Below are 27977 nucleotides of genomic sequence, written 5' to 3'. Positions count from 1 at the left end.
TTAAAATACATTTCAGAACCATCTGTGCTGTGTTCACTGCTCTCTCCTGTCCAGAAGCCGCCAGCCAGACCCCAACCAAAGACAAACAGCCCAGAAGCTTTCGCTTTCACATTTAATCAAAGGAAAAGAAAGAAAACCAGTCAGAGAGAAAACCAGGAATCGGATGGCTGAGGAGCGGAGAGGGAAGGGCAACTGGGCTGGGACTTAGCGTGGACAGTCGGGGGACAGGAGCCTCATTAACCTGAGGTCCCTCAAATACAAGCGTCCACAGTGGGAGGGAGGACAGAGTTAGAGCTAACTCGGTGGGCACGCATCCCTATTCCAAAGAGTGGGGCTTATGCAGGCTGTTCAGAGAGTGATGGAGACAGGAAAGGGGCCCAGCCCTGTCCCCTGGGCACCACTAGAAGTGAAGGTGCCAGAACAGCATCAACACTGGAGACTCACCACTGGAGGGCCAACTCCTCAGCAAGGCGCCAGGCTCCCTCAACCCCCATCTTTTGGTCAGAGGGTTTTAGAGGTTAACCAAGGGGGTTTGGGTGGCTGCAATAGCTGACCCTTTGCTGCCTCCACTCCAAAGTCCCCCAGGTGAGGTGGGAACTGACAAATGACACCATGGCTTCAGGCTAGCAGAACACTCCATTTTCCTCCCACTCCTAATCCCCTTGGGCTGAGGGTGAGGGTGATGTAGGAGCTGAATTAAAGATAAAAAGAAGGCTGACTAATGAGAAAAGAGGAGTATAAAGACGACTGCATAGTGGATGCAGAGCTATGCAAATGAGATGGAGCAGGTTTGACCTTGACATCTCATCTGCATATCCTATGCAAATGTAATGAGATCCCTAATATAATAAATATATTTCTAACTTTGTAATAAATATTCTGTTTCTTCTCCCTCCCCTTCCCTTGGAAATGGGCACACAGTGGTTCAGGGGCCAGCTTGGCTGACACTGCAGCGAACACTGATGAGACATTCAGAGGACTGGGAAGCACAGGGGCTGGGAAGTCCCCTGCAAGGACAGGCTCGCTCCAGGAAGGATCACAGAGAAGGGTGAGGGATGAGATGCCTGGGGACACTGAGGACAGCATTCGTTTCTCAAAAAGGATTCTCCTATTTTACACAATTGCCCTCCCCAAGGACTGGAGAGCGGCACTTAGGGTCAGGGGACAATAGGAGAGCTGGAGGGAGACATCTGCGAAGGCCGAGGCTCTCGAATCTGGGATCAGGGTCTTGTAAGACATGGGGCTCACGGGGAACCCTATACAAGGGGCCTCAAAGAGTGACCTCCAAAGTATCTCCTCTCCAAACACCAAGTCTGACACACACAAGCCAGCTTGGGCTGACACTGCTTGGGCAGAAAGCCAGACCAGGTGTGTCACATGTAGGACATAAACTGCACAGGAACTGTACGAATGGCACCCCCTTGAGCTGGGCAACGAGGAGCCTGCCAGAGCACAATACTCCATGCTCACAAATTCCCCTTCACACCCTTCCTCAGCCCCCCAGTCAGCCCTGATGCTAGTGGACCACGTGGACCTGGCCAGACGAAAGATCAAAATGGACAATGGTCATGGACAGAGCCCAGACGTGTCCTCATCAGGGGCCATGGAGAGCTTGGAGTTCTGCTGTCAGTAGCAGCAGTTTCTTGGTTGCAAAGCTCAGCCTGCAACCCACCCTGACCGGGGCTGAGCCTGCTGACCCCTGCCGGCCTTACCCCACAGGCAGCAAAGCTGAGCCGTCAGGGGCACTTTGGTGAAGTCTGTGGAGAGACTTCGGCAGTGAAAAGCTGTGGATGAGGGAAATACAGGGCAGCGTCCGCTTGTGGGACTCGGCCTCACTCCAAGGGAGGAGAGAGCTACACTGCTCCCTGGCTGTGACAACTGGCTCACGCTTTGGCTCCTGTAGCCTTCAGGATGGCACCAGGCTGGCACCACTGCCCAGGCCTGCCTGGCTATCAGGGGGCCTTCATTCCTCTGGCTACATAGAAAAAGCTTAAGGACACGGGTAAGAAGGGACAGGTAGGAGGAGCTCAGGGATGGGGTGGGTGTGGCCAGTCCAGAGGAGAAAAGGTGACCGGACAGAGGTGGTAGGGGCAGTACTGACCACATGGTCCCAAAGCAGCTATTGTCTTCTCTGGACTGAGCCTTTTGGAGGTGGCTCTGACACACTCCTGGGCACAGCTTGGCCTTCAGAGAGGAACACTGGTGGCCAGAGGGCATCAGGAGGGGGCAGCACCTGGGCACAGAGGTACCCCACGAACACCCACCTCCCTGGCAGTGCACACCTCTGAGTGAAGCCAGACGTAGGGCCTGCTGGGAGCTGCTGCCCAGGGAGTCAGAGTGCCAGGGACTGGAGCTAAGGATCGTGGTCAAGGGTTATGGTTGGGGAAGGGATGGATTCAGGTTTCTGGGTCACAAGCCAGAGGGGACAAGGTCCCGTTGAACAGGCTCAGTACACCCAGCTGACAGGCACCCACTGAGGCTCCGTCCGCAGCTTCTCCATGGAGGACTGGAGCTCGCGGAAGGTCCTCTCCAGGTTGCTGTTGACCAGGCAAAGGTCAAAGTAGTGCCCATAGCCCCTCTGGATGCGGCTGCTCTCCTCCACTGTCCGTCTCAGGTCTGCTTCCTGCCGACACAAGGGGACCTCCCACGGTCAGTGTCCCCTACTCACCCCCATCATCGGGGGACCGACAGCCTGCCCCATCCAGGCCCCTCCCCAAAGCCCAGGCATGGCAGGTACAGACTCCCTGGCTAGGAGCCCCTCCCTGCATGTCCCAAGGTGGCTCTCCTGCATGGACAGACAGACAGGTCAAAGGAAGGAAGGAAGGAAAGAGCCCTGGGTAAGTACCAAACATGGCACGAACCTCTTTACAACCTACATAATCTTCGCTACAGCTCTGCAAGGCAGGGCTAATTATTCCCCATTTACAACAGAGAAAATCAAGGTACAAAGAGTTCACACAGCCAGCCAGTGGCTACACAGAGTCTGCTTGACTCCAAAGCCAGTGCTCCCTCCAGTCTGACGAGGGTCCCTTACCTAGAGAGCCTGAGAGGCACTTACTGGCCTGGTCTTAAGACAACCCACAAGTGCCCCAGGCACCCCCCCACCCCAGATCCAGTCCCAGCTGGTTGGGCAGGGGTGGGGAGGGAACTTAAACACTGACTAAAATAAGCTGAGGTGGAGTTCTAGGGCTGGCCCAGCTGTGTCCCAGCAGCACCAGTCTTCGGTGTTTGTGGCCAGGGGGGCATGCAGCAGAGGGGAGCCCAGCCCAGCCCAGCCCAGCCAGCCTCTCCAAGGCCTGAGCAACACTGTGATTTGTGCCCTGGAAGCTGAAGTACCAGGTATGGCCAGCAGAGGGACACCTGAGCTCACAGCTCTGCAAACTATAATCTCCTGCTCCAAAGGGTCCCTAGGAGGAAGGGGGTGCCTTGGAGTTCTGCAACACCTGACTTGAAGCCTTTCCTCCCAGCGCTGCCACTGCCCTAATACTAAATCATCCCTCTAGCCAGCCCTCCATCCTCTGGCTTCCTCCCTCCCTTCAGCCTTTCCCCCACTGTCAATAGCCCTGAGCCCGCCTATCCTGCCTCTGCCCACAGACCTCCCGCTGGTCCTCTGGGCTCCCTTTGGTCAGCACTCTGTCCCTTCAGAACAGAACGAGCCGTGGCCCAGGCAGAAGCTCCTGTGCCTCTGGCTAGCTGTGTCCCTGGCTCTGTGAGAATCTGGGTACAGAACTTCCCTTCTTTGCTCAGACCTCTGTTTCCACACCCCTAAAGCAGGACTCTCGAGTCCTCCCTCACTGATACCTTGGATGGGTGCCTCTCCCCTTCCCCATGTCCCCTTCCTCTTTTTATCAGCTCCGGTCTGCTCCCTCCACCCCAAGCAGCCAACAGAGCCCTCCCACTACACCTCAGAGCCCCTCACCGTGAGCTGCTTGGTGGAAACCCCGCTCTCCAGTGCAGCCCGGTTCATGGCTCGAAGGGTCTCAAAATCGGGGGCCTCAATGAACACCACATAAGGGACAAACTCAGCTGTTCTCAGCACCTTCACAGCCTGCAAAAGGAGAGGAGGGTCAGGGAGTATGTCCCCGTGTCCCTCTGGGGTGATGCAGGCGAGGACAGCACGTGGGGGTGAGAGGAAAGGGCACCTGGGGTTCTGGACCTCAGCCCGGAGATGACTGTTAGAGGCACAGCTGGAAAGTGGCTGGGGACGGGGTAACTGGAGGAGACCAGAGGAGTGGGGATCTGGAAGGCTGAGAAAGAGGGTCTAGGGGGGCTTGGCTCACAGGTTGAGGGGTTACATGGGGTGCTCGGGAGACAAGCACCTGGAAATATAGGGGGTGCTGGGGGAATCGGAGCACCCCGAGGGGATATTGGGCAGGCTGGGAAGGAGCCAGCTGGGTGGTACCTGGGGGTTGACATCCAACACGCACACCTTGCCGGCAGCAACCACACCCCGAATGGAGTCGATACGTGTGCCATACAGGTTGCCTTCATATTCGCCATGCTCCAGGTAGCGCCCAGCACGGATGTCGGCCTCCATCTCGGCTCGGGACACAAAGCTGTAACCCTGGCCTTCCCGCTCTGAGTCCTTGGGCCGTCGGGAAGTGTCTACAGGAAAGGAGGGGCCGAATGGGCACAGGCAGGCCATTCTACACCTCAGACACATGTGCACATGTTCTATATGCGTCTCACAGCCCTGGGGGTGCAGCCCGCCCTCCACATTCTCAGTTCTGCTGCCTTCCCACATACCGTGCCCTCACCTCACCCTCGGGCGGCACACACACAGACTTCAGAGATCACTGCTCCAAACCCACGCTCACAGAGAGGGAGCTGAGGCCCCGAGAGGACAATGTGCAGCCACAAAGCAAAGCCACACTGACCTGGGGTCAGCATTCGGGTTCCTGACTCCAGGAAGCGGAGCTTTCAACACCCCAGCTGGTTCTGTCACCAAGAAGCCCTGTCTTTCACAAGGCCACACACAGTTTACAGCCCTGTTTCACAGGGATGCCCAGCTGGACTTTTAGCAATTAAAACAGTAGAGAAGGAAAGACCAGGCTAGTCCAGCCCACCTAGCCACAGGCTCCCCAAAACTTGCCAGCCTGCAGTTCCCCCAGCAATGCACAAAGGGCACTCGTCCCACACCTCCCACCCAGAAGTGCTATTTCACATGGTGCTCATGTATATGCCCATTCAGTGGACCCAGACCTGGCCCCCAGGGCATTCCCACTTCCTGGTCCCCACCCAGCAGGGCCCAGCTCCCACTCACAGGGCACTGTGGTGCCGTAGCGGTCTGGATCCCACATGATGAGTTTGTTCTTCAGGCTGCGCCGACCCACACCCTGAGCCCCAATCAGCACCAGGGTTTTCCGGCGGAATGGGGGCATGCGGGCCACCTCCTCATAAATGAGCAGCTCATGGCGATCAAACTCTGGACACAAGGAGATGGCATTGCTCATCAAGCCATTCATGGGGTGAAAGGGATGGGGCTGGGTTCTCAGGGGCCAGGGACAGCAGGAAGAAACTGGGCGGGGCCGAGGGCCAAGACTGGTAGCCTCAGAACTAGGAGAGCATATGCACAATCATTGGTGGGGGCAGAGAGGGGATGTACCATGTTAGAGGAGGACAAAAGGAAGAGATCTCCAACACCCACCTGCATTCTTGGTGGTCAAATACATCATTCGCTTCTTTTTCTTTCCTGAAAGGCTACCGCACAGGGTCCCTAGCCATAGAGAGATGGGTGAGTGAAGCCAGGCTAGGACACATCAGAGGCCAGGTTAGGAGTGGGGGGCTTATACCTGAGGTGGGTGTCAGCTCCAGGTCCCGCTTGACAAAGGCTTTCCGCTTCTCCTCCAGCAGCTGGCTGGGGATGAGCCCAGCACTGCCACCTTCTATGTGGCACGCCTAAAATGGATGTGGGCAAAGCTCTGCATGAGTGAGAAGACACCTCCCAAACCCTCACCCCCACACACACCACACCCGGAGAGACTGCATGGGCACCCCGAGCTCACCTGCCACCAGTTGGCATCATCCTGGTTCACAATCTGGAGTAAGTCCCCAGCGTTGAAGCGCAGGCCCGCTTCCTTGCAGGGGATGAGGCTGTCTCTGGCCGGGTCATAGTCGAAGTGGCATTTCACAAATACCTGGACCAGGAATCAGGGAAGGGTTCAAGGAAGAAGCAGGGAAGGACTGGAGGGGATGTGCCTTCTCCCATCCCCCACCCCACAGTCCCCAACCCCCATGGGGGGTAGTGTCATACAGTCCATTTTCTGCCACTTCCCTCACAAAGATGAGAGAGGGCCTGGAACTTCCCCTTTAAAGGCACGATGCCCCCATGCCTGCCTGGCCTGCCTCCCTGGTCCCAGCCTCCCTTTATATCTAGAACAAAAGGCTCAGTCAGAGGGATGGGGGATCTGCTCAGGACCACAGGCCTTGACCCCATCCACTGAGGAGGCACGGTCACCAGGAAAAGGATCACACCATGACACCTAATGCAGGATCCCTCCTTCCACTCACCTCCTCCCCTTGGAGGAAGGGGCTCTGACAGACGGCTAAAGACCCAGCAGAAGTGGGCAAAGCAGCAAGGCCTCAACAACCCACCCACAGGGAGGCAGCTATACAGGACACCTGGCACCCTGACTCTGCGCACCCACGCAGACACGCAGGCACGCAGTGCAGGCGCTCACCTGAATTCTAATATCACAAGCCTTGAATGCACACATGCCTTGCCCACGCTAAGTACCCAAGACCAGGGCGAATGAGCGAGTACGTGCTGGAGCACTACTGGCAGCTGCCTGTAGGTGGCCACCTCACCCTCAGCCTCAGGCCCCGCCCCCTATCTTGCTTTTCAGTGCGAGTCAAAGAGTTGCTCCCATCCCGCAGGCCAGTGACCATGACAGTTGGGAGGTTCAGCTACCCCTTAAGCCTTGTGCTGGGTGGGGACCTTGGTGGAAGAACTCACCTGGCGGGGCAGATGAGGCTCCTGGTAGCTAGGCAAGATCTTGAGGATGACGCTGCCGCTAGCGTTGCGCAGGAGCTCCTGCAGCGCACGGGGGTCGCTGCCCACCGGCTGCCCGTTCACTTCTTTGATGATGTCACCCACATGTAACAGGCCTTGCTGAGCCACCATGCCCCCGTGCAGAATGCGTGCAATCACCAACTCACCGCCCTCCACACGGAACGTCACGCCCTGAGGGATGGAGGGTAAGAATCTTCAAATGAGCCCTGGCCGGTTGGCTCAGCGGTAGAGCGTCGGCCTAGCGTGCGGAGGACCCGGGTTCGATTCCCGGCCAGGGCACACAGGAGAAGCGCCCATTTGCTTCTCCACCCCTCCGCCGCGCTTTCCTCTCTGTCTCTCTCTTCCCCTCCCGCAGCCAAGGCTCCATTGGAGCAAAGATGGCCCGGGCGCTGGGGATGGCTCTGTGGCCTCTGGCCCAGGCGCTAGAGTGGCTCTGGTCGCAACATGGCGACCCCCAGGATGGTCGCAACATGGCGACGCCCAGGATGGGCAGAGCATCACCCCCTGGTGGGCAGAGCGTCGCCCCATGGTGGGCGTGCCGGGTGGATCCCGGTCGGGCGCATGCGGGAGTCTGTCTGACTGTCTCTCCCTGTTTCCAGCTTCAGAAAAATGCAAAAAAAAAAAAAAAAAAAATCTTCAAATGAGCTCTCCAGCACCCACTTTCCATCCCCACCCTTCCACCCTACCCTCACAGATTTCTCTTCTATCCTCTGCCCAAGTTCCTCACTTACATGAAAACTAAAGGAGGGAAAGTGGGCAGAATGAAGAGGTTCTGGCACATGTATGTATGCAGCTCATATGTGCAGTGCCTGCAGTCTCCTGGGTCTGCATGGGCTGATCCCTGGGCAAAGCTGATGGATCCCACCTTCATCTTCAGCTCTCTTCAGACCGGATTTGACCCCTGCTGGTTATACTCTCAATCCCCCCTCCAGACCCCACTTCTGATCGTGCCAGGCACCCTCACCAGATGTTCTCCAGCGGTCTTGCGGATGCCCACCATGCGCACGGCGTCAGGAGGCACGGGCTGGTTGCTGAATGTGGGGTCCAGGCCAGGGCTGGGGGGTGGTGTCTCATAGGTCTTTGAGGCCACAGAGTCGTGTGTCTCCAGGAGGGACTGGAGAGGCGGCAGAAAGAGGGGGGACCATCAGGCAGTGCCCTGCAGTCCCTTCCCATCCCACTTCCAACTTCCTGCCAGCCCCTCCCCCAGGGGCCTGCCCTAGTTGCCACCCCAGCCTGGAGGAAACCTGGAAGTGGGGCTCCTGGAGGATGCGGGCCAGCTCCGCGGCCGTGCTGCTCTGTTCCGCCAGCTGCGCCAAGTCCCGCAGGATCTCCTGCACCAGCTCCAGGTTGTTGTCCCGAACGGCCTCCAGTTTTGTCTCCTCCAGCCTCTCATGGGCCTGGGGGTGGGGGTGGGGGTGGAGGTGGAACAAGTGAGACGTCATGCTTCCCCAAGAGCCCTGGTATCTAGAGCCCCTCCATCCCCCAGGCACCTCCCCACCCCCAATCCTGATTTCAGATCTTTACATAAAAGGTAGAACAAGATATATACTCTTTGATACCTTGGAGGTTTTGTTTAATTGGTTTGGTTTGTGATTTGGTTTTTAATTTAATATGCCCTGGAAACTCCACTATACTACAACATGGAGATCTTCCTTTATTATATTATTATTTTAATTACTGCATTTGACTCATTATGTGTTTGGAGAACCATAATTTATTCAATCAGTCTCCACTGGTATTTAAGTTGTTCTAATGTTTTACTATTGTAAATAAAGCTGCAGTGAATAACAGTGGCATAGTTGATCGAAATCTGTGGTGATCTTCCATGTAAATACCTAAAAGTCTTGCTGGATCAAGCAGTAAATACATACATGGTTTTGACAAGCTTCCCTACATGGGCCTTGAGCTGCTCTGCCCTCCCACTTGGATGAGAGACTTCCCTGAAGCCTTGCCACCAGAGCTTGTGACTAAACCTTGGAATGTCTGCCAATCACATGGATGAGAAGTGATCTCTCAGCGGGGCTTATTTTCCCTTTTGCTTACTGAGAGAAGTTGAGAGAAGTTGAGCATCTCTTCATATATTTAAGGACCATCTGTCTTTTTCTGTGAATTGTCTGTTCATGTCTTCTGCCAATTTTTCTATAGGGTCTTGGTTTGTTCTCTTTTCTCATTTTTTAAAATGTTCTCTGTGTTCAGAAGACAAGCCTTTTATCTGTGATACCTCTTGCAAATATCTGTTGACTCTGTTTATGGTTTTTTGTCAATGCAAAAATATATATATTTAATATATGTATGATGTGAAGTATGGATCTATTTTGATATCTTTCCAAATGACTATGCATTTTTTAAAAATCCATTGTGGGGCAGGGGGGTTCAGGGCTGAGTAGGATATGTGAAGGGATTAAGAAGTACAAATTGGTAAGTACAAAATAGTCACAGGGATGTCAGTGCAGCATAGGGAACATAGTCAATAATATTGTAATAACTATGAACCATGTCAGGTAGGTACTTAAAATATCTGGTAGATCATTTTATACACTACAGGACTGGCTAACCACTATGCTGTAACACCTGAAACGAATACAAAATAATATTTAATGTAAACTGTAATTGAAAAACAAAAATTTAAAAATGCTTATGAACAAAGAATTCCATAAGAAAATTGTTGTTTGATTTTCTACACATGATAATGGTAGTGTGGTTACTTTCCAAGGAATCTTTGTCTTTTAGCTATACATACTGAAATACAGATAAAATTATATCTGACATTTGCTTCAAAGTAATTCAGGAGAGATGGAAGTAGGAGGAGATACAGATAAAGCAAGATTGTTCGTTAGTCGTTAAATGTTGAAGGGGAACAATGGATGATGGAGGTTCAGAAGGTATTTTTTAAATCTCCATAATATAAAGTTTTCCCCGCCCAAGAGATAAGGAGATTTTGACATCTCATCAAGGTACTCAGGATTCGGTGAGATGGACATAGTTCCTGGCACACAGCAGATGCTCAATAAAGACGAGCTCCTCTGTCTTCTCTTCCCTACACAGGCCAGGGGAATAGCATCCCACATGAAGGAAGCATGTTGGCCCCACTGTCACCTAAACTGTCCTCTACCAGATGGGCAGCATTTCAGACTGACTCCCGCTGTCTGGCAGGACAGAGCGCTCCTGCTGGGGAAACAGCCAGTTGAAAGGGAAAAGGAGTAGCAGCGCAAGGCCATTAGGCCTTGATGTTCCTCGAGGGCAGAGACATGCCCCAGCAGTTTCCACCAAACCCTACGTGATCCTCAGTCATTAGCTCAGCACAGCTGTGGAGCTTGCCGGCTCTGTGTTACTGATGTGTCTCAGTCAATGCGGAAGTCCTGAGTACCAGGACTGTGTTTCCGGAAGGAACAAAGGCACTCAGGCACGCAATTGTATCACCGTGCTGACCCTAGCAGGGCTCCTTCAGGATAAAGGAGCTAGCTCTGGCCCAGGCGACATGATGTGAGCACAGAAGTCACCCATCTTAGCTTCAGCATCTTCTTGTCCATTGACAGGGAGGGCAAGTTTCCCTAGGAGATCTCATCTAGCCACGTGGGAAGCCAGGGCAACTCCCAAGCCACTTACCTCCCATCTTTGATTTAATGACCCCTCCCCCAGACTAATCCATTCCTCTTCCTGAAGCTGCCCCTGAACATCTTACCCACAGATATAAAAACATAACTCTCAGCTCAACCTTCCTGGCCCAGAGGAAAGTTTACTTTAAACATTTAATCATTCAAATACAAAAGAAACACAATAACAGGCTGATCTAAACAGCTGGCTGACCTGTGCTCAGAACACCCAACCGGTATCACAATTTGCAACACACATTTCTGGGAATTTGGAAACTCAGAATTGAATTAATCATATCCTTTGGTTCATGATATGCCCTCATCATTGGTTTGTACCTGACTTCCATTCAGTGCTTTGGTATTAAATTAGAAGCTTTTGTAATAATATAACAAGGATCTAAGAACCCACCACTCAAACCATTATAAGGATCTTGACACCAAATGTCCCACTCACCCTTCCACGCATCCACTCACAGAAACCACCATCCTGAGTCCCTGAGTTCATCATGCTCTGGCTTCCAATTTTACATAGTTTTATTGTATCTGTATGTTTTGTACATACTCCTAAAATGAATATTGATTTTAGTTACCTACAATCTCTGAAGGCCAGATTTTTTTTTACCTAATATTATTTCAGTTAGTAAAATTCTAATATTAATTTTTCACTTAATAGTAAAGTCTCTCACTATTTTTATCCACAATTTTTCATATTAAGAGACCATGTGCCTGACGGCGGTGGTGCAGTGGATAGAGCATCGGACTGGGATGCGGAAGGACCCAGGTTCGAGACCCCGAGGTCGCCAGCTTGAGTGCGGGCTCATCTGGTTTGAGCAAAGCTCACCAGCTTGGACCCAAAAGTCGCTGGCTCCAGCAAGGGGTTGCTCAGTCTGCTGAAGGCCCGCGGTCAAGGCATATGTGAGAAAGCAATCAATGAACAACGAAGGTGTTGCAACGCTCAATGAAAAACTAATTATTGATGCTTCTCATCTCTCTCCGTTCCTGTCTGTCTGTTCCTATCTATCCCTCTCTCTGACTCTCTCTGTCTCTGTAAAAAATAAATAAATTAAATTTAATTTAAAAAAAAAAGAGACCATGTATTTCACTTACTATTCTTTTTCACTTGACATTATTTTGCTATGATTCATTCTTCTTTCCCACATCACATTTGTTCATTCATTTTAAAGATTTTTATTTATTCACTTCAAAGAGAGACAGAGAGAATGGGCGGGGGTGGGGGGAGCAGGAAGTATCAACTCCCATATGTGCCTTGACCAGGCAAGCCCAGGGTTTCAAACTGGCAACCTCAGCATTCCAGGCCAACACATTATCCACTGCGCCACCACAGGTCAGGCTAGTTCATTCATTTTAACTGCTGTATTGTATTCCCTTCTGTGACTGCACCACATTTTATTTATCTCTTCACTCTTGGGGAGGCATCTGGGTCAATTCAGGGTTTTGCCACTGTGAATAGTGCTGCTATGAACATTCTAGTCTGGGTCTGCTGGTGCACATGCAAGAGTTTCTCCCAGAAACAGAATTGCTGGGCCATGGGGTATGTGCATGTCCAATGGTGAAGCATCACATTTGCAAAATATTATCTGATTTAAAAGTCACAACTGGCCTGACCAGGCGATGGCGCAGTGAATAGAGCATCGGACTGGGATGCGGAGGACCTAGGTTCGAGACCCAGAGGTTGCCAGCTTGAGCGCGGGCTCATCTGGTTTGAGCAAAGCTCACCAGCTTGGACCCAAAGTCTTTGGCTTGAGCAAGGGGTTACTTGGTCTGCTGTAGCCCCATGGTCAAGGCACATATGAGAAAGCAATCAATGAATAACTAAGGGGTAGCAACGACAAACTGATGATGGATACTTCTCATCTCTTTTCGTTCCTGTCTGCCTGTCTCTATCTATCCCTCTCTCTGACTCTCTCTCTGTCTCTGTAAAAAGAAAGAAAAAAAAATTTAATAAAAAGTCACAACTGGCCCTAGTCAGTTGGCTCAGTGGTAGAGCATCAGCCCAGTGTGTAGAAGTTCCGGGTTTGATTCCTGGCCAAGGCACACAGGAGAGGTGCCCATTTGCTTCTCTACCCTTCCCTCTCCTTTCTCTCTGTCTCTCTCTTCCCCTCCCGTAGCCAAGGCTCCATTGGATCAAAGTTGTCCCAGACACTAAGGGTGGCTCCATGGCCTCCGCCTCAGGCACTAAAATGGTCCCAGTTGCAACGAAGCAACATCCCAGATGGGCAGAGCATCACCCGTAGGGGGCTTGCCAGGTGGATCCCAGTTGGGTGCATGCGGGAGTCTGTCTCTCTGTCTCTCTGCTTCTCACTTAAAAAAAATACAAGCCCTGGCCGGTTGGCTCAGCGGTAGAGCGTCGGCCTAGCGTGCGGAGGACCTGGGTTCGATTCCCGGCCAGGGCACACAGGAGAAGCGCCCATTTGCTTCTCCACCCCTTCGCCGCACCTTCTTCTCTGTCTCTCTCTTCCCCTCCCGCAGCCAAGGCTCCATTGGAGCAAAGATGGCCCGGGCGCTGGGGATGGCTCTGTGGCCTCTGCCTCAGGCGCTAGAGTGGCTCTGGTCGCAACATGGCGACACCCAGGATGGGCAGAGCGTCGCCCCCTGGTGGACAGAGTGTCGCCCCATGGTGGGCGTGCCGGGTGGATCCCGGTCGGGCGCATGCGGGAGTCTGTCTGACTGTCTCTCCCTGTTTCCAGCTTCAGAAAAAATGCAAAAAAAAAAAAAAAAAAAAACCAAAATACAAAAAAGGCCTGACCTGTGGTGGTGCAGTAGCTAAAGCATCGACCTGGAACTCTGAGGTTGCTGGTTTAAAACCCTGGGCTTCTCAGCGGTAGAGCGTCGGCCTAGCGTGCGGAGGACCCGGGTTCGATTCCGGCCAGGGCACACAGGAGAAGCGCCCATTTGCTTCTCCACCCCTCCGCCGCGCTTTCCTCTCTGTCTCTCTCTTCCCCTCCCGCAGCCAAGGCTCCACTGGAGCAAGGATGGCCCGGGCGCTGGGGATGGCTCTGTGGCCTCTGCCTCAGGTGCTAGAGTGGCTCTGGTCGCAACATGGCGACGCCCAGGATGGGCAGAGCATCGCCCCTGGTGGGCAGAGCGTCGCCCCCTGGTGGGCAGAGCGTCGCCCCCTGGTGGGCGTGCCAGGTGGATCCTGGTCGGGCGCATGCGGGAGTCTGTCTGACTGTCTCTCCCTGTTTCCAGCTTCAGAAAAATGCAAAAACAAAAACAAAAACAAAAAAAAAAACCCTGGGCTTGCCTGGTCAAGGCACATATAGGAGTTGATGCTTCCTGCCCCTCCCCCCTCCCCTCTCTCTCTCCTAAAATTAATAAATAAAATCTTTAAAAATAATATAAAATATAATTTAAAAAATTAAAAATGAAGGTATATTTTTTAAAAAACTTTAAAAAAATACAAAAAATAATCACAATGACCCTGTGAGATTAGTAAAAGTAAGATCATTTTCCCAATAAAGTATCTTTTATTTTATTTTATTTTTCTTAAGTGAGAAGTGGGGAGGCAGAGAGACAGAGTCCCGCATGCGGCTGACTGGGATCCACCTGGCAAGCCCCTTACAGGGCAATGCTCTGCCTATCTGGGGTTGTTGCTCCATTGCTCCACAACTGAGCTATTTTAGCACATGAGGTGAGGTCATGGAGCCATCCTCAGTGCAGGCCCAACTTGCTCCAACCAAGCCATGGCTGTGGGAGGGGAAGAAAGAGATAGAGAGAAGGAAGTAGGGAAGGGGTGGAGAAGCAGATGGTCACTTCTCCTGTGTGCCCTTACCAGGAATCAAAGCCAAGACATCCATACGCCGGGCCGACACTCTACCACTGAGCCAACCGGACAGGGCCCCAATAAAGTATCTGAGATGTGGATAGGTACAATAAATTCCTTAACAGCATGCAATTCAGCAGTGTACACCAGGGACCCCAGTCCATGTTCCCTGACTCTCTGAGCTCCCCCATAGCAGTACTGTTACTTATCTGGGCACCTATTTTAGAAAGCATGTTTTTGGTACAGCACATACTGCATTGTTAGAGGCACCAGAGTCCATAACCAGCAGAGTGGCTTTGAATTTCTATGGTAACCCCTTGTTTAATTCAGCTCTGAAAATCATCTTTAGCCAAGCAGGGGCTCAAGCTCATTATAGACCAGAGCTTGGGCCAGGTTCACAGCTAGTTAATGGTAGAACCTGTACTTGAACCCAGATCTGCCAGCTCCTGATTCAGAGACATAAGCCAACTGCAAGCGCTGAAATGCCACGATACCAATTCTTTGAAAGCTTTTCCCTCTGCCCTCCAACTCCAACCTCTCTGACCTTGGCAGGGAATCCTCATTTGAAGCCTAGACTCCTATTTAAATAGTTCAAAAACTAAAAGAAGTCCCAGAGACCGGTGTGCCAAAAAGTAACATCACTCATTCTTCAATCTGGACTTGACCATGTGATTTGCTTGGGCCAATGGGACATTAGCAAATTGATACAAGCAGAGGCTTGAAAGTGCTTGGGATTTGGAGCTTTTCTTCCTTTGCTGCTGCGACTGCTACCCCCCTAAAGGATGAGAGACCTCACCATCCTAGATGCTGCAGCTTCCCAGCTGAGACAGCTGACACGTGTGTGATGCCACCCTAAAGCTCCCAGCCCCAACTCAGCAGGCCCAGACCAGAAAAACCACCCAACCAATCACAAAATCATGAGAAATAAATCATGGTTGTTTCAGGCCACTGTGCATTGGGGTGGTGTGTTACACAGCAAAGGCTAACGGATACACTGGGCTCCCCACCACTGTGGCCTCTGCTTGTCATATCTGCTGGTCAGGGTCTCTCAGTGACACCCCTGGGCCCTTGTCTTGTTTTGCCAACTCTCTCACCCTGGCCTCACTACAGTAGGGTCTTCCCTGTGAGCTCCAGTCCAACGGCTAAGACTACCTTATAACAACTCTATGATTTAAAAAGCACATCCACATCCATGACCTCCCCACCTATTCCCGCTATGACTCTGAGAGATCAGCACCATTATTCCCACTCCTCAAAAGGAATAACTGAAGCTCAGAGAAGTTGTCAGATATATCAATGTCACACAGCCAGCCAGTGGATCTTCTGACTCCAAACCCTGTGTTCTTTCTTCTTCAGCTCATGTGGATTAGTTCATAGGCCTTCCAGCTAGCAGATGTCCCTATTGGTGACAATTTGCCTGAATTGCTGAATGTCACCCATCTTGGATTCTTCACCTTAGCCTTGCTTGTTGTTGGAACACCTGCTGCTGGATCCCTGCCAGCCACCTGCTGCTGCACCCAAACCCCTGGATTATCATCTGTCTGCCAGATTTGACTTCTTTCCTCAGCCTTTAACTCTCTGGGTTAGTCCCCTCAGACCCTGCCCCTCCATGGTCCCAGATCTAAACAGCCTGGCCTCTCCCACCCTGTCTGCCACATCCCCAGAGAGGAGAGTCAAGCCCATCTCCACAAGGGTGAGGGGAAAGGTTAATAGTACCACATGTGGTTCCAGCTTGACTCCATTCCTTTGGTTCCTGGGCCACTTCACCAGGAGAATCAAGTTTTTACACCTGGGGTTTTGACAAAAGTACTTTTGCCTATTAGGTGAGAAATGTACTGCTATACACACAATCATGAAAGTTGGTGGCATGGAGTAAGAAGTAGGTCCCATTATCCAAAGCAAGTCACATGGTCCAGCCCAGACTGAAGAGTGGAGACTACCCTTTGATGGAAGCAGTCAGAAAGGTACATTGCAAAGGGTCACACCTGCGGAGATGGGGGGATTTTACTGAACTCAGCAGGAGAAGGGAGTTCACTCGCAGTCTGATACAGCACAGTGGTAACCGCTCAATTAGGCGGTACTGTGAGGTCCCAGGATGGGACTCCGCAGGGCTCAGTGAGGAGATAACAGATTTGGGCTCCATCAAGGAGAACAAACTATCTGACAGTTCGCTGCCATAGCCCTAGCACTGTGCCTGGTCCTGGGTGTGCACACGATAGATATTTGTTGACTAGATAATGAGTGACTGAATGACTGAGAGGATGACAGAGCTATCCAGCCAGCAATCTCATGATTGGAGAGCTGTCACATAGATTAGACAAAGCCACCAGAGAAGAATGCTACTAAGGGGGATCGTGCTTTGGAGGGGGCTGGCTGGATGACCTTCGAACCCTGAGATTCTGTTATCCTGAGTGACTCTCCTTATTTTATTGGCTGTCTCACTGTCCAAGCAACAGCCAGGATGACTGAGAGATGATGTGGTCTAATAACTCCGACTGTAAAATCAGCCTTGGAAGGTTACAGATGTTGAGGTTTGAAAAGTGCATGTTCAGCATTTCCATTGCCAAGGGTCCATCCTAGAGCAGCTCTTAACAGTTGCAGAAGCACATAGGTGTGAGGCCATCAAAGCCTCACGCAGCACTGACCTTAACAGATGCCAATCAGCAACAACACACCGGCCCTTCAGTATGGGAACCAATAAATAATCTCACTGGGCTCCACTCGTGTAGTGGAATACCGCACAATGGTTAAAATGAATCTATTTCTACCTATACTTATGTCAATCACTATACTACTTCTGTGAACTAGAAATCTCAAAAAGAAAACCTAAGCAGCATACACTATCATTCTATTATATAAAGTTTAAAAACACATATAATAGGGGCATATTGTTTCCATCTAAACACACATATAGGCAAGATATGCAATTCATGGGTATGACATCATCAGCCTCAAGCCAGTGGTGGTTACCTGTGGGGAGGAGAAGCAGTGGAAAGAGGGAAAAGGGGAGAGGTGTTACCTGTATTATACTTTTTGAAAAGAAAGAGCAATAGCTAAAGCGAATATGGCCAGCCTGCACATCCTAGAGTCAGGTACACAGAGACCTGCTATGTTATTTCCTACTCTTCTGTATGCAGTCATTTGACAAAGACTCAGTGAGTACCTACTATGTGCCAAGCACCGTTCCAGGCTCTCAGGACATAGCAGAGATCCAAAGAGACATCCCTGTCCCCAAGGAGCTTACATTACCTACATTTGAAACACACATAGTTCTGTGTTCTTATTTTTTATTTTTATTTATTTTATTTTATTTTTTTAATGGGGCGACATCAATAAATCAGGATACATATATTCAAAGATAACATGTCCAGGTTATCTTGTCGTTCAATTATGTTGCATACCCATCACCCAAAGTCAGATTGTCCTCTGTCATCTTCTATCTAGTTTTCTTTGTGCCCTTCCCCCTCCCCCTTTCCCTCTCCTTCTCCCCCCTCCCCCCCCCAACCGCCACACTCTCGTCAATGTCTCTTAGTCTCACTTTTATGTCCCACCTACGTATGGAATAATGCAGTTCCTGGTTTTTTGTGTTTTTATTTTTAATAAGGAATACAACCCCTGGCTACCAACTGAAGAGCAACCTGCCTCTCTCCAATCTCATCCAATCTGCTCAGTTTTCTCTCCCCCAGAACCTCCCATAAGTAACCTTCTCACATCTTTCATCTTCCCCCATTAACAACCTCCCCAGGTCTTCACCATTCCACAGATGATAACATGACCAGGCTGTGTGACTCAGGGGCCCAGTGTCCCCTGCAGAAGCTCCCTCCCTCCACTGGGGTCTGGTCCCCTTCCACACCCCATGCTAGGACCGGCCACAGCTGTCCTGTGACATCCCACCACTATTACCCTGTGGAACCCCCCCATCATATCACCCCCTTCCTCCCCACCACAGTAGTCATTGCTGGCTTCCTGGTCACCCCACCATCATTCACTGAAGACCCTGGGACTGCCTCAGTCTTCTCCCCCCCCCCAATGCCTGCCATAATCCCAGATTCTAATGCCTGTAGACCACCGATCCTGCACCCAAGGCTTCCACTCTTGAACCACTTTAACATCTATGACCTCTCGCCCACTGCAGCCACACCCGAAACTGTCAAGGCAGCCTCCAGAACTGCCCTCCTTGGAAGTCTTTCATCTCCCACCTCCCTCTCCCTCCCAAGTGGCCTTCCTCTCTACCAGCTAATACTCTCTCTCCTCAAACACGGTGGCCTCAGTGAGTCCCCAGGCCTTCACCTCCACTTTCTCCCTGCGCCCCTGTCTCCTCCCAGTCCCCCTCTCCCCTCCCAGCCTGGGCTCCAGAGTTGATGCTGAGCTGCTCTCACCTGTCCCTTCACACTGGCCCCTGCATCTGAGCCTCCCATAGCCCCCATCCAGTACAAGCTCTGAACCAAAGCCACCTCTTTTGTCTCTGTGTCTCTGGACTGAGCAGCCCACCCTGGGAATCCAGCACCTGCGTCACAGTGTAGGGCCTGTCAATCCTGTTCCCTGACTGTGATGGGTTTCCTCTCTCTTCTCTTTCAGTGACTAGTTGAACCTTTACTTCCAAATCCCTCCCACCTTCTAGCTCAAGCCCTGATCCCTAATTCCCAGCAGACAACCGCCCCACCTCCGCTGGGAAATCTGAGCAATTAGACATGATTCCATGCCTTGCCTCCAACACAGCCATCAGCACCATTCTCGGCTTCTCTCCTCCTCCTCAGGAAGGGGCTCCTTCTTCACCGGCCCCTCCCTCACCCATGCTCTTCTCTCCGTGGAAGCAGCACCAGCCCCACACTTTCCCTCCAACACCAAGTCTTGCCATTTACTTCCTCCACATTCTTCCATCCTTCCCCCTCAAACCCTGTTACCGTACCGGAGATCTAGTTCAGAGCCACCCCCAACTATGGTCTCTCCAACTTCAGCTGTAACCCTTCAACTATCTTCCCTGTGACTGCCAGAGGGATGTTCCTAAAATGTCCACATGCCATTATCATAGCCCTACTTAAAACCTAGGAAAGGTTCCATGTTACTCACAGGACGATGTCAAAGCACCCAGGCACAGCCTCCAATGCCCTCTGCCACCAGCCAGCATCTCCCAAGCTCACACTCCCTGTCTCACACCTGAAGCTCCAGCCTCACCCCAGTCCCTTATATAGTTCTGGCTCTTTCTCACCTTTGCTTCAGCTTAAGCTCTTCCCATGACCTGGAATGCCCTCCTCCTCCTCCTCATTCTTCAATACTCAGCTCAAGTGGCCCTTCCTCCAGGAAGCCTCCCCTGCCCAACCTGAGCTGGGTAGGCATCTGTCCTTTATGCTCCCAAATGCCTACTGCATCTGCCCCTACCTCTGCTGTTACCCAATTTTTTAATAGCTTTCTCTTTTAGTGAGTCTTTTCCCCACCTGATGCACAGCAGGACCTTGTAAAAATGTCTGCACAAAATGCCAATGACAGGATAGGCATGATGAACTCCAGAGACTCCAGTGCACAGGTATGCTCACCCCCTTCCCACCATACCCTCCACAGGCTGGCAGACACCAAACAGGCATCCACATGTGCATGTCTCCACACTTACCAGCTAGGCCTGAGGCAGCCCCCCTACTTAGTCTCTCATATTCATCATCTGGGCATGGATATTCATGCATATCTCCTTCCAGGGTTCTCCTGTGCCACATGCCCCATTCCCAGGGCCCCGCGTAGTAATACCCCATCCCCCGTTGTGCCTCCCCAGACACAGTGCCCTTGTACCCACCTCCTGGGAGTACTATACCTTGGCCAGGGATCTTACTATGGGACTTTCCATAATGCCTCGGAGGAAGATCAGGTCCAGTTCTGCAGCTCCCGTGGCATTGGGAAGGGATCCCAAATTGTCCAGGACTTGCTGCATGGCTGGGTAGAAGGGGCAGGCAATGAGACACACAGGTACCAGCTGAGCACAAGAGATCAAAACACATCATAACAACCCTACCCCTCCCACCCCTCGTCCCACAGAAGATAGCCTCTTCCCAGCAGCATTTCCCTCCCTGCCAGGTACAAAAGTCAGTGTGACTTTCTATAAGTCACTGTCTCTTACTGGCCTCAGTCTTTCCCTCCTATATAATGGGTGGGTTAGATTAGATGGTGTCTATGGGCCCTTCAATTTGACAATGATCTATAATCATCAAGAAATTAATATAGACCACAGGAAGCCAAAGCTGAGGCCCAGAACATGGGCAAGATCTAGGAAAACAGGCACCCCGGGGCCTGGGATGGCTGTGGGCCCCCAAGGGCAGAAGTCAGACCAAGTCATCCCAGAGATCAGCAAACTCTCAGCCTGAGACAGGTCATAACCAAGGATATGAGAACACCTGATGCTGGCCCCCAGCAGAGGCTGCTGAGATCTAAGGTAGGTGTTTTGGTCACACACCAGGAGAAGAGGGAGCACCCAGCTGTGGCAGATCCTGGGGGAGGAAAGGAGAAGCAGAGTATGCCCAGCTGGGAGCAGAGATGGGCAGGGGGTATCATTAATCTGCCACCCTCCCACCCTACATTTATCTGCGTAACAGCTCCCAAGCCATGCAGGAGGAGTGGATACAGTCGCTGGCACCTCTTACTGCTCTTGTCAGTGCCTCCTCCTCCAGGAAGGAATGGGCATGGGGAGGAGGGGACACTGAAACTGGAGCCTGCAGACATGGTTCAGGGGCTCCTGGACTCCCTTCCCCCTCTCCTTTAAACCACTGTTTCCAGAAACAACATCCTAGCCTGTCCCCCAGACCCTTGCTGCTCAGGCCTGGGCTTGACAATGATCAGAGACCTGCAAGGCCCTTAGTGGCATGGACCCTTCCCACTCTGCAGGGCATACTGGGGTCCACCCTCCCCAGCTATCCCACACGCAGACTCCCCAGCCTGCCACATGAGGAAGGGCTCAGCCAGGGGAATTGGCGCCCTCTGCCTAAGCCAGCTCTCCAGATGGGCTGTCCCGCCATACCCTTAGGCTCCCGGAAGTCCATACCTAGGGCACCCTCTCCAGATGCCTCCAAACCCTGTAAGGCCAGCTTTCCCCTCAGGCTGCGGCCCCGCCCTTCCCTACCTTCCCTCTGGAGGTCGGCTTCCTCAGAGGAGCCCAGGGATATGCCCTCCAAGGAGGCCCCGCTGCCTGGGCTGCCCGCCATGGCTGCCCCCCATCCCCGGCCCGGGGTTCAGGTAGCATAGCCTTCTCTTAGGCTTTGGGCCACCTTCCCAGCTAGAAGCTGGCCTCGCTGGATGAGGCGGGACTCAGAGAGCGCCCATTGCAGAATCAGCCAATAGCAAGGCTCAACCGCCCTGGCCACCTTGCTGATTGGCTAAAGTGGGGGCGGTGGGAAAGAGAGAGTTCCCGTCCTACAGCTGGCATGATCCCCCCACCCCCCAGCCCCCACCCTTAGTTTAGTACCAACCTGTGGGAGTAGGGAGGAGGCGGCTGAGTGAGGAGGAGGAGGGGCAGGGGTAATTACGCGTGCTATCCCTTCAGATTTGGGACGGTGCTCAGAGACCCTCCCCTTACAACCAGCCGCTGGAAACCCATGAGGAGTGGAGACTTGGCCCCACCTTGTTCCCTCCCTACCTTCTGAAAATCTGTCCTCTAATACATCCCCACCCCACCTCCCCACGCCCTCCGACCTCTACTCTATGGCCCTACTCCAGGCCCAGTTTCCTTTACAACGACCCCTTCAGGATCAAAGGAAGCCCCTGAGAACGACTATCAGTCCTCGCTTGGAGCAGTGGCAGCACAGTGGCATGGGGCAAATACTTCAAACCTCAAATGCCTCCTCCTAGCTGCCAGCCATTGGGGGTGAGGGGATGACAAGGGGGGAAAGGAGAGGGATGGGGAGTGACCCCGCATGACTGGGAACGGTACCTCAAGCCATCTGACCCCATATCTCAGCTGCAGCTTCTCCCCCTCCCCCATTTCCCATAGCTCCTCCCCTTGGGTAAGAGGTGACTGCCCTGCGGTAAGCAAGTCAGGTATCCTGGAACTGGAAAAGGGAAAAAGTGAGGAAGCATTCTTACAACAGGGACAGGGTGGGCAGGAGGGAGAGACTTGGCAGTTACCCCAGGCCAATGCCTCCATTACTTTCAAACCCTGTACCGGTGAGGCCACCACCAAGAGCTGCTCCTGCCACCAGACCGCCATTCCCTAAGGAGTGGCACCATGTTGCATTGCACCCCTGGTTGCCATGGCAACAGGAGGGATTACACACCAGGACATTAACCCCAGGGATGCAAGAGAAATTTAAAGGTACAGCTCCACATGAAAGCAGCCTACATCACCCCTGGCTTTGAAGAATGGATGGAGTCAGGTGAAAGGAAAAGAGAGGGCAAGGCTGCAGGTCTGGAGACTCTAAGGGCAAGTTCTCTGATATCTCAGCCCTTGCCATCACCCACATACTTCTCAACCCACCCCCAAACCTCAAGAAAAGGGCTCGTCTACCTTACTAGAAGTAGAGTTGGGGTTTCTACCATCACCCCTCCACAATGATGGTGACCATGTTGACCCACAGGGAAGAGTAGGAGAAAAGACCTTCCTAGCTTCACTCTCTGCAGTACCCAAGGCTGGGATCTCCAGGATAAGGAAAAAGCAAGGAGGACGGTGAGTCTGACCTCAGAGGCAGGGATACAGTTGTCTCTTAGGCCTGATGGAAGTATAATGGCCACCAAATTCTAAGGGGCAGAACCCACCATTAGATTTTGAGGCCAGGAGTGAATCCAGCCCAGGGTGGGCACAGAAGGCTGCCTGCAGAGACTCATAGCCTTTGAGTCACATGTCACCTCTTTACAGAGGAGGATATGCAGCCCCCAAGAGGCTAAGCAGCTTCCTCCTGTTCTTTTCCTTTAGATTTGGAAAGCCAGAAGCAGCTCAGGGAAGAAGTTCCAGGAGTCCTCAGAAGAAGTAGGCCCCATAGGCACACCCCTGGGTTCCTGTCCCTACCCTATCCCTCACCTCACACCCACTACACCCCCATCAACTGACCTGACCTGCAGCAAGGAAGCCAAATTGCTGGGCTTATTCCTCCCTCTACACCCCTGCCAGGCACTATTAATGGGTTTACTGGGCAGCCTGAGATTGAGAGTCCTTTAATCACAGGATCAGGGATGGGCTTAATTAACCCCTAAGCAGCTTACAGTGGGGCCCAGGCAGGCAAGAGCAGGGGGACCCCAGGGGACCCAGCAGTCTGGACAGGTGGCAGAGGCACTGAGCCCTCCAAGGCTGCAGAAGCTAGGGGACATTGGTACAGTCCTTCCAATGCATATAGAAGAGGCCTTTCCTGGGAGACAATGGTGTCACAGTTTAGGCTCTGGCCTAAACTTTGCTGGTTCAGTTTCTCAGAGGGAAGGAACAGTCATTTTAACCAAATTAGAAGACCTGGAACATCTTGCAGAGGCAGCAGCAGGCCTTGAGCAAGGGGCTGCCCAGGAGGGAGGCATCTAGGCCATGGCAAAGGCAGACAAACCAGAGCAGCTTACAGGTGTTGGGGCCTTTAGCTTCTTGCACAGGGAACTTCATCGGTGGGTCCCTAAATGCACTTAAAGGGTCCATGAACCTGAGTGGAGTACAGATTTGTGCAAAGAAGCATTTGTCTATGATGGGGTAGGGCCTATGGCTGTCATCAGGTTCTCAAAGGGATCCAGAACCAACAAAAGTTAAGAACACTGATCTTATTCCATCATCTCATCTTACAGTTGGGGAAACCTAGGTCCCAAAAGGGAAGTTATTGAGTCAAGTTCCTAGGGGCCACTTTCTCACCAGCCAGGCCCCATGCCATTGCCCTCCAGCAATAGTAAGTGTGCATTACCACAGGAGCATGCATACCCCTGCCCTCCACAGAGGTGAGTTGTGCTGTGTCTCAGAGGGCCACAGGGCTGCCCAAATGAATGGCTGAGTGGCTGGGTAGAGTAGCAGTGTTCTCACGGGGACCTGCAGAAGTGCCTGACTGCTGCTCCCCACCCTGCCCGACACCCTCTGAACCACTGATATAAACTGACATCTTCTGCTCCCTTCTTACCAGTCTCAGAGTTGGTGGCGGCAACCGGCATGGTGAGGTCGGCAAGGGTTCTGAAATGTCTCTCCTGGAGGAGGAGAGAAAGGAGGATGAGAAGGCGCAAGGATAAAGCAATGGGAAAGGAATTAGGAAGGACCACCCCCTCGGGATCAGCCAACAAGGTGGAAAAGAAGACACTGCTCAGAAACTAGATGATCTCACAGTCCTGGGAGACAGAAAGAGCAAATATTTCAAAGAGGAGGAGACAGAGGATCAAATGATTAATTGATTTGCACAAGGTCACAAAGCTAATAAAAAGAGCTGCAATGAAAATCCAGGTTTTATGACTCTTAACAAAAAAATTGTTTCTCCTGCCAGCTGTCCTTTTTTATTTTTTATTTTTTGGGGATAGAGGGGGTAGGTAAGAACACAGAATATGAGTCAAAAGCAGGAATCATGGGTGTTTGCAGACTGCTGTAAGCTCTATGAAGTCAGGAATGACATCTGTTTTATAGGGGAGCTTATTTTTTGTTTTTATTTTTTTATTATTATTGAGAGAGCAACAGGAAGGGAGAGAGATGAGAAGCATCAACTCATAGTTGTTGTTGTTGTTGTTGTTTGTATTTTTCTGAAGTTGGAAACCTGGAGGCAGTCAGACAGACTCCTGCTTGTGCCCCACCGGGATCCACCCGGCATGCCCACCAGGGGGCGATGCTCTGCCCATCTGGGGTGTTGCTCTGTTTCAACCAGAGCCATTCTAGCACCTGAAGCAGAGGCCATAGAGCCATCCTCAGCGCCCGGGCAAACTTTGCTCCAATGGAGCCTTGGCTGCGGGAGGAGAAGAGAGAGACAGAGAGGAAGGAGAGGGGGAGGGGTGGAGAAGCAGATGGGCGCTTCTCCTGTGTGCCCTGGCCAGGAATTGAACCCAGGACTCCTGCACGCCAGGCCAACGCTCTACCACTGAGCCAACCGGCCAGGGCTGTGGCACTTTTTATTTGTTCATTGATTGCTTCTCATACATGCCTTGACTGCAGGGGGGGGGTTGGGGGATGGTGTCCAGCTGAGCCAGTGACCCCTTGCTCAAGCCAGAAACCATAGGATTATGTTGAAGATCCCACATTCAAGCAGATGACCCCGCTCTCAATTGGTGAGCCTGTGCTCAAGCCAGTGACCTCAGGGTTTTGAACCTGAGACCTCAGAGTCCCAGGTCGACACTCTATCCACTGTACCACCACCAGTCAGACAAGAACCACATCTGTTTTATTTTGCCTCTGGATCCTAGGCCTTAGCACAATGTAGACAGATGCTCCACAAACATTGGTCAGTCTGTCTGATAGAGTCATACCTTCCCAAGGTCTCTCTGGGCTCCTCTTCCCTGCTTTTCCCCTTCTTAGCCCAGCTAGGACAAGGAGAACAAGGGGCTCTGGGCAGAACCAGTATGGAGTTCACAGCCTCAGTTTCCATCCTAGGGCCTCCCCAAGCTGGTGTTGGCTCCACCATACTTCAGGGAAGGGGATGGGGGGCAACACACCACCCTTCCTCTCTTTGCCTTCCAGGGCTTTAATTTCCAGTTACCATGACAACAAGAGGCAGTGGCTCAGAGCAGGGGTGGGGGAGTAGAGGGAAGTAGCTGGCAGTGCCCACTTTAGCATAGACTGTGTGCTGGGTCCTGGGAATAGGGGAGTCACGACTTCACTTCCCTCCTAAAGAAAGGATTCTTCCTAGAGGGGCCACTACCTGATTTTAACAAAATCCTCTCTTCTCCCATTTCCCTCCCAGGCCTTAGCCGGTCACCTAAACTCAGATAACAGAAATTACAAAAAACGGCAGGATGACTCCCTTTCCTCCTTGATCTTCCGCTAAAGATTTGGAAGAAAGCAGCTTTCAGGAAGAGGAAGGACACCTCCTGTCACGCTAGCACCCAGGCTCTGAGAAATGCCAGGATCTACTGTGCCAGCCAGTGCCCCCAGTGCCAACCCCTGCTGTCCCTATTCCTAGAGAGCAGCGAGAAGGGATCCCTTCCTTCCCCATCCCACGTCCTGACGACCTGGAACCTGGAGCCTTTTCCTGGCTGGCGCTGGTCTCCCTGACAGAGGTATGACAGAGAGGGCTCCCGACATCTGCCTTCTCTAGAGGACGGAGGGTGGTAAGCGGCAGAGGGGATACTAATGTCCCCAGAAGACTTACCCAACCCGACTGGGTTTTCTCCCTGAGGAGTCGGTTCCCACGGCAGAGGCTAGCTCGGCCCACCCCCACCCGAGCCTCTAAGAGGGCGGGGTCCGGCTGTGCCCACAGGAGAACAGCAGTGCCAGGCGAGCCAGGCTGGCTCCGGGCCAAGGTCCGCGGCCCAGGCTTCTGGGAACTTGCACCGCGGCTTCCAAAAGCCTGGACCCGGGCGCCCTCTCACTCCTACCTGCGGGCTCTCCACATGACCCAGGGACTGCCAGTGATAGGGGCCAGCAGCGAAAGCGATAGATTTTCTCCAACCTCCCACCCACCCCCTCCATCAAAACACGTACAAAGAGATGTGGAAGAGAAAGGTCTAACAAAGGCGCTTTGAAGACCGACAGGTCGTAGGGAGGGGAAGACAGCCGGAGGGATGGGTTCTAGAGGCCAGGCGGACTGCGCGCAGCAACAATCAGCGTGCCCCCACCCCACCAACCCAGACCTAACGCGCCGGGCGCTAGGACCTAGGGGTAGGGGGGCGTGTTGCGAGCCATCAAAGGAGGCTCTTTGCTAGCGCGCCCGCGAGAGACCAAGGGATGAGGTCACTGAATGGCTGTCCCCCGCCCTGGTCCTCACTCTGCTCCTTTTAGTTGACCTAACTTTCTGACCCTGGCTTCTTGTTCCTGACACCGATCCCTTCCCAAGTCTCCAGGCCCTACCCTTGGCCCCCGACCCCGACCCGACCCCACCCCCCACCCTCCGCAGCCTGGGAGGAGAAAGGGAGGAGGGAGAAAGAAGGCCCTCCTCTTCCCAGGACCCACTCCCCGGGAAGATTGAGGTGTTAGCCTCCCAAGGGGACCGGGGAGCCACAGGGACCCAAGGAACCTCTTTCTCGGGCACCCTCCCCCCGGAAGCGCTAACAGCGCAGTTCTTACGTAATGCCGGGTTTCGAAGTCCCCCGAATCCGCACCGCCGCCGGTCCCCGCACAGCTCACCAGCTCTGTGCCCGAGGTCACTCTAGAGCCTTTATCGCAGGGGCGGGGGCCAGCGTCAATGGGCAGTGGGGTTTGGTCTCTCTCTTTGGAGCACCAGAGATGGAAGTGAGGGCGGGAGCTGGAAAGGAAGAAGGCGAACCTGGGGGAAGGGGCCCGGGGAGATTGGACCCAGAGAACAGGACCCCAAGTGCCTGCCGTGCCTGGACGTAGAGGACACAGGGACCCTAAGGTGGGTGCTGGCCCGGGGGTCGAGAGTCGCCTACCTGCGCGCGGAGAAGCCTCGAGCTCCGGCGGCTCCAGCGCAGCCCCGCGCTCCGCGTTTATTGCTTGTCAATCGCTACCCCGGCTCTTAAAGCGGCGAGGCCTCCTCTGCGCGAGGGGGCGGAGACCGAGAAG

The 27977-nt window shown here is 52.8% G+C and overlaps 1 protein-coding gene across 2 annotated transcripts; it reads right to left on the bottom strand.

Moving 5' to 3' along the window:
• Nucleotides 1–93: 93 nt before the first annotated feature.
• Nucleotides 94–27928, bottom strand: MPP2 (MAGUK p55 scaffold protein 2). Of its 2 annotated transcripts, XM_066263508.1 has the most exons (14): nucleotides 27845–27928; nucleotides 27522–27699; nucleotides 24445–24508; nucleotides 20193–20311; nucleotides 8257–8409; nucleotides 7977–8126; nucleotides 6956–7183; nucleotides 6006–6137; nucleotides 5793–5898; nucleotides 5648–5716; nucleotides 5264–5425; nucleotides 4403–4605; nucleotides 3920–4048; nucleotides 94–2623 (listed from the first exon to the last, which is right to left on the bottom strand). In XM_066263508.1, the coding sequence occupies exons 3-14, from the start codon at nucleotides 24473–24475 to the stop codon at nucleotides 2447–2449; spliced, it is 1659 nt and encodes a 552-aa protein (XP_066119605.1). In that variant the 5' UTR covers nucleotides 24476–24508; nucleotides 27522–27699; nucleotides 27845–27928; the 3' UTR covers nucleotides 94–2446. The 2 variants fall into 2 exon arrangements, with proteins under 2 accessions (XP_066119605.1, XP_066119604.1); XM_066263507.1 differs by lacking the exons at nucleotides 24445–24508; nucleotides 27522–27699; nucleotides 27845–27928 and adding an exon at nucleotides 21492–21615.
• Between the last annotated feature and the right edge of the window lie 49 nt (nucleotides 27929–27977).

Source organism: Saccopteryx bilineata, chromosome 2 (genome assembly GCF_036850765.1).
Source record: "Saccopteryx bilineata isolate mSacBil1 chromosome 2, mSacBil1_pri_phased_curated, whole genome shotgun sequence".
Classification (NCBI taxonomy): domain Eukaryota; kingdom Metazoa; phylum Chordata; class Mammalia; order Chiroptera; family Emballonuridae; genus Saccopteryx; species Saccopteryx bilineata.
Note: the sequence above shows the minus strand (reverse complement) of the source record. Positions and strands in the feature narration are given on the sequence as shown.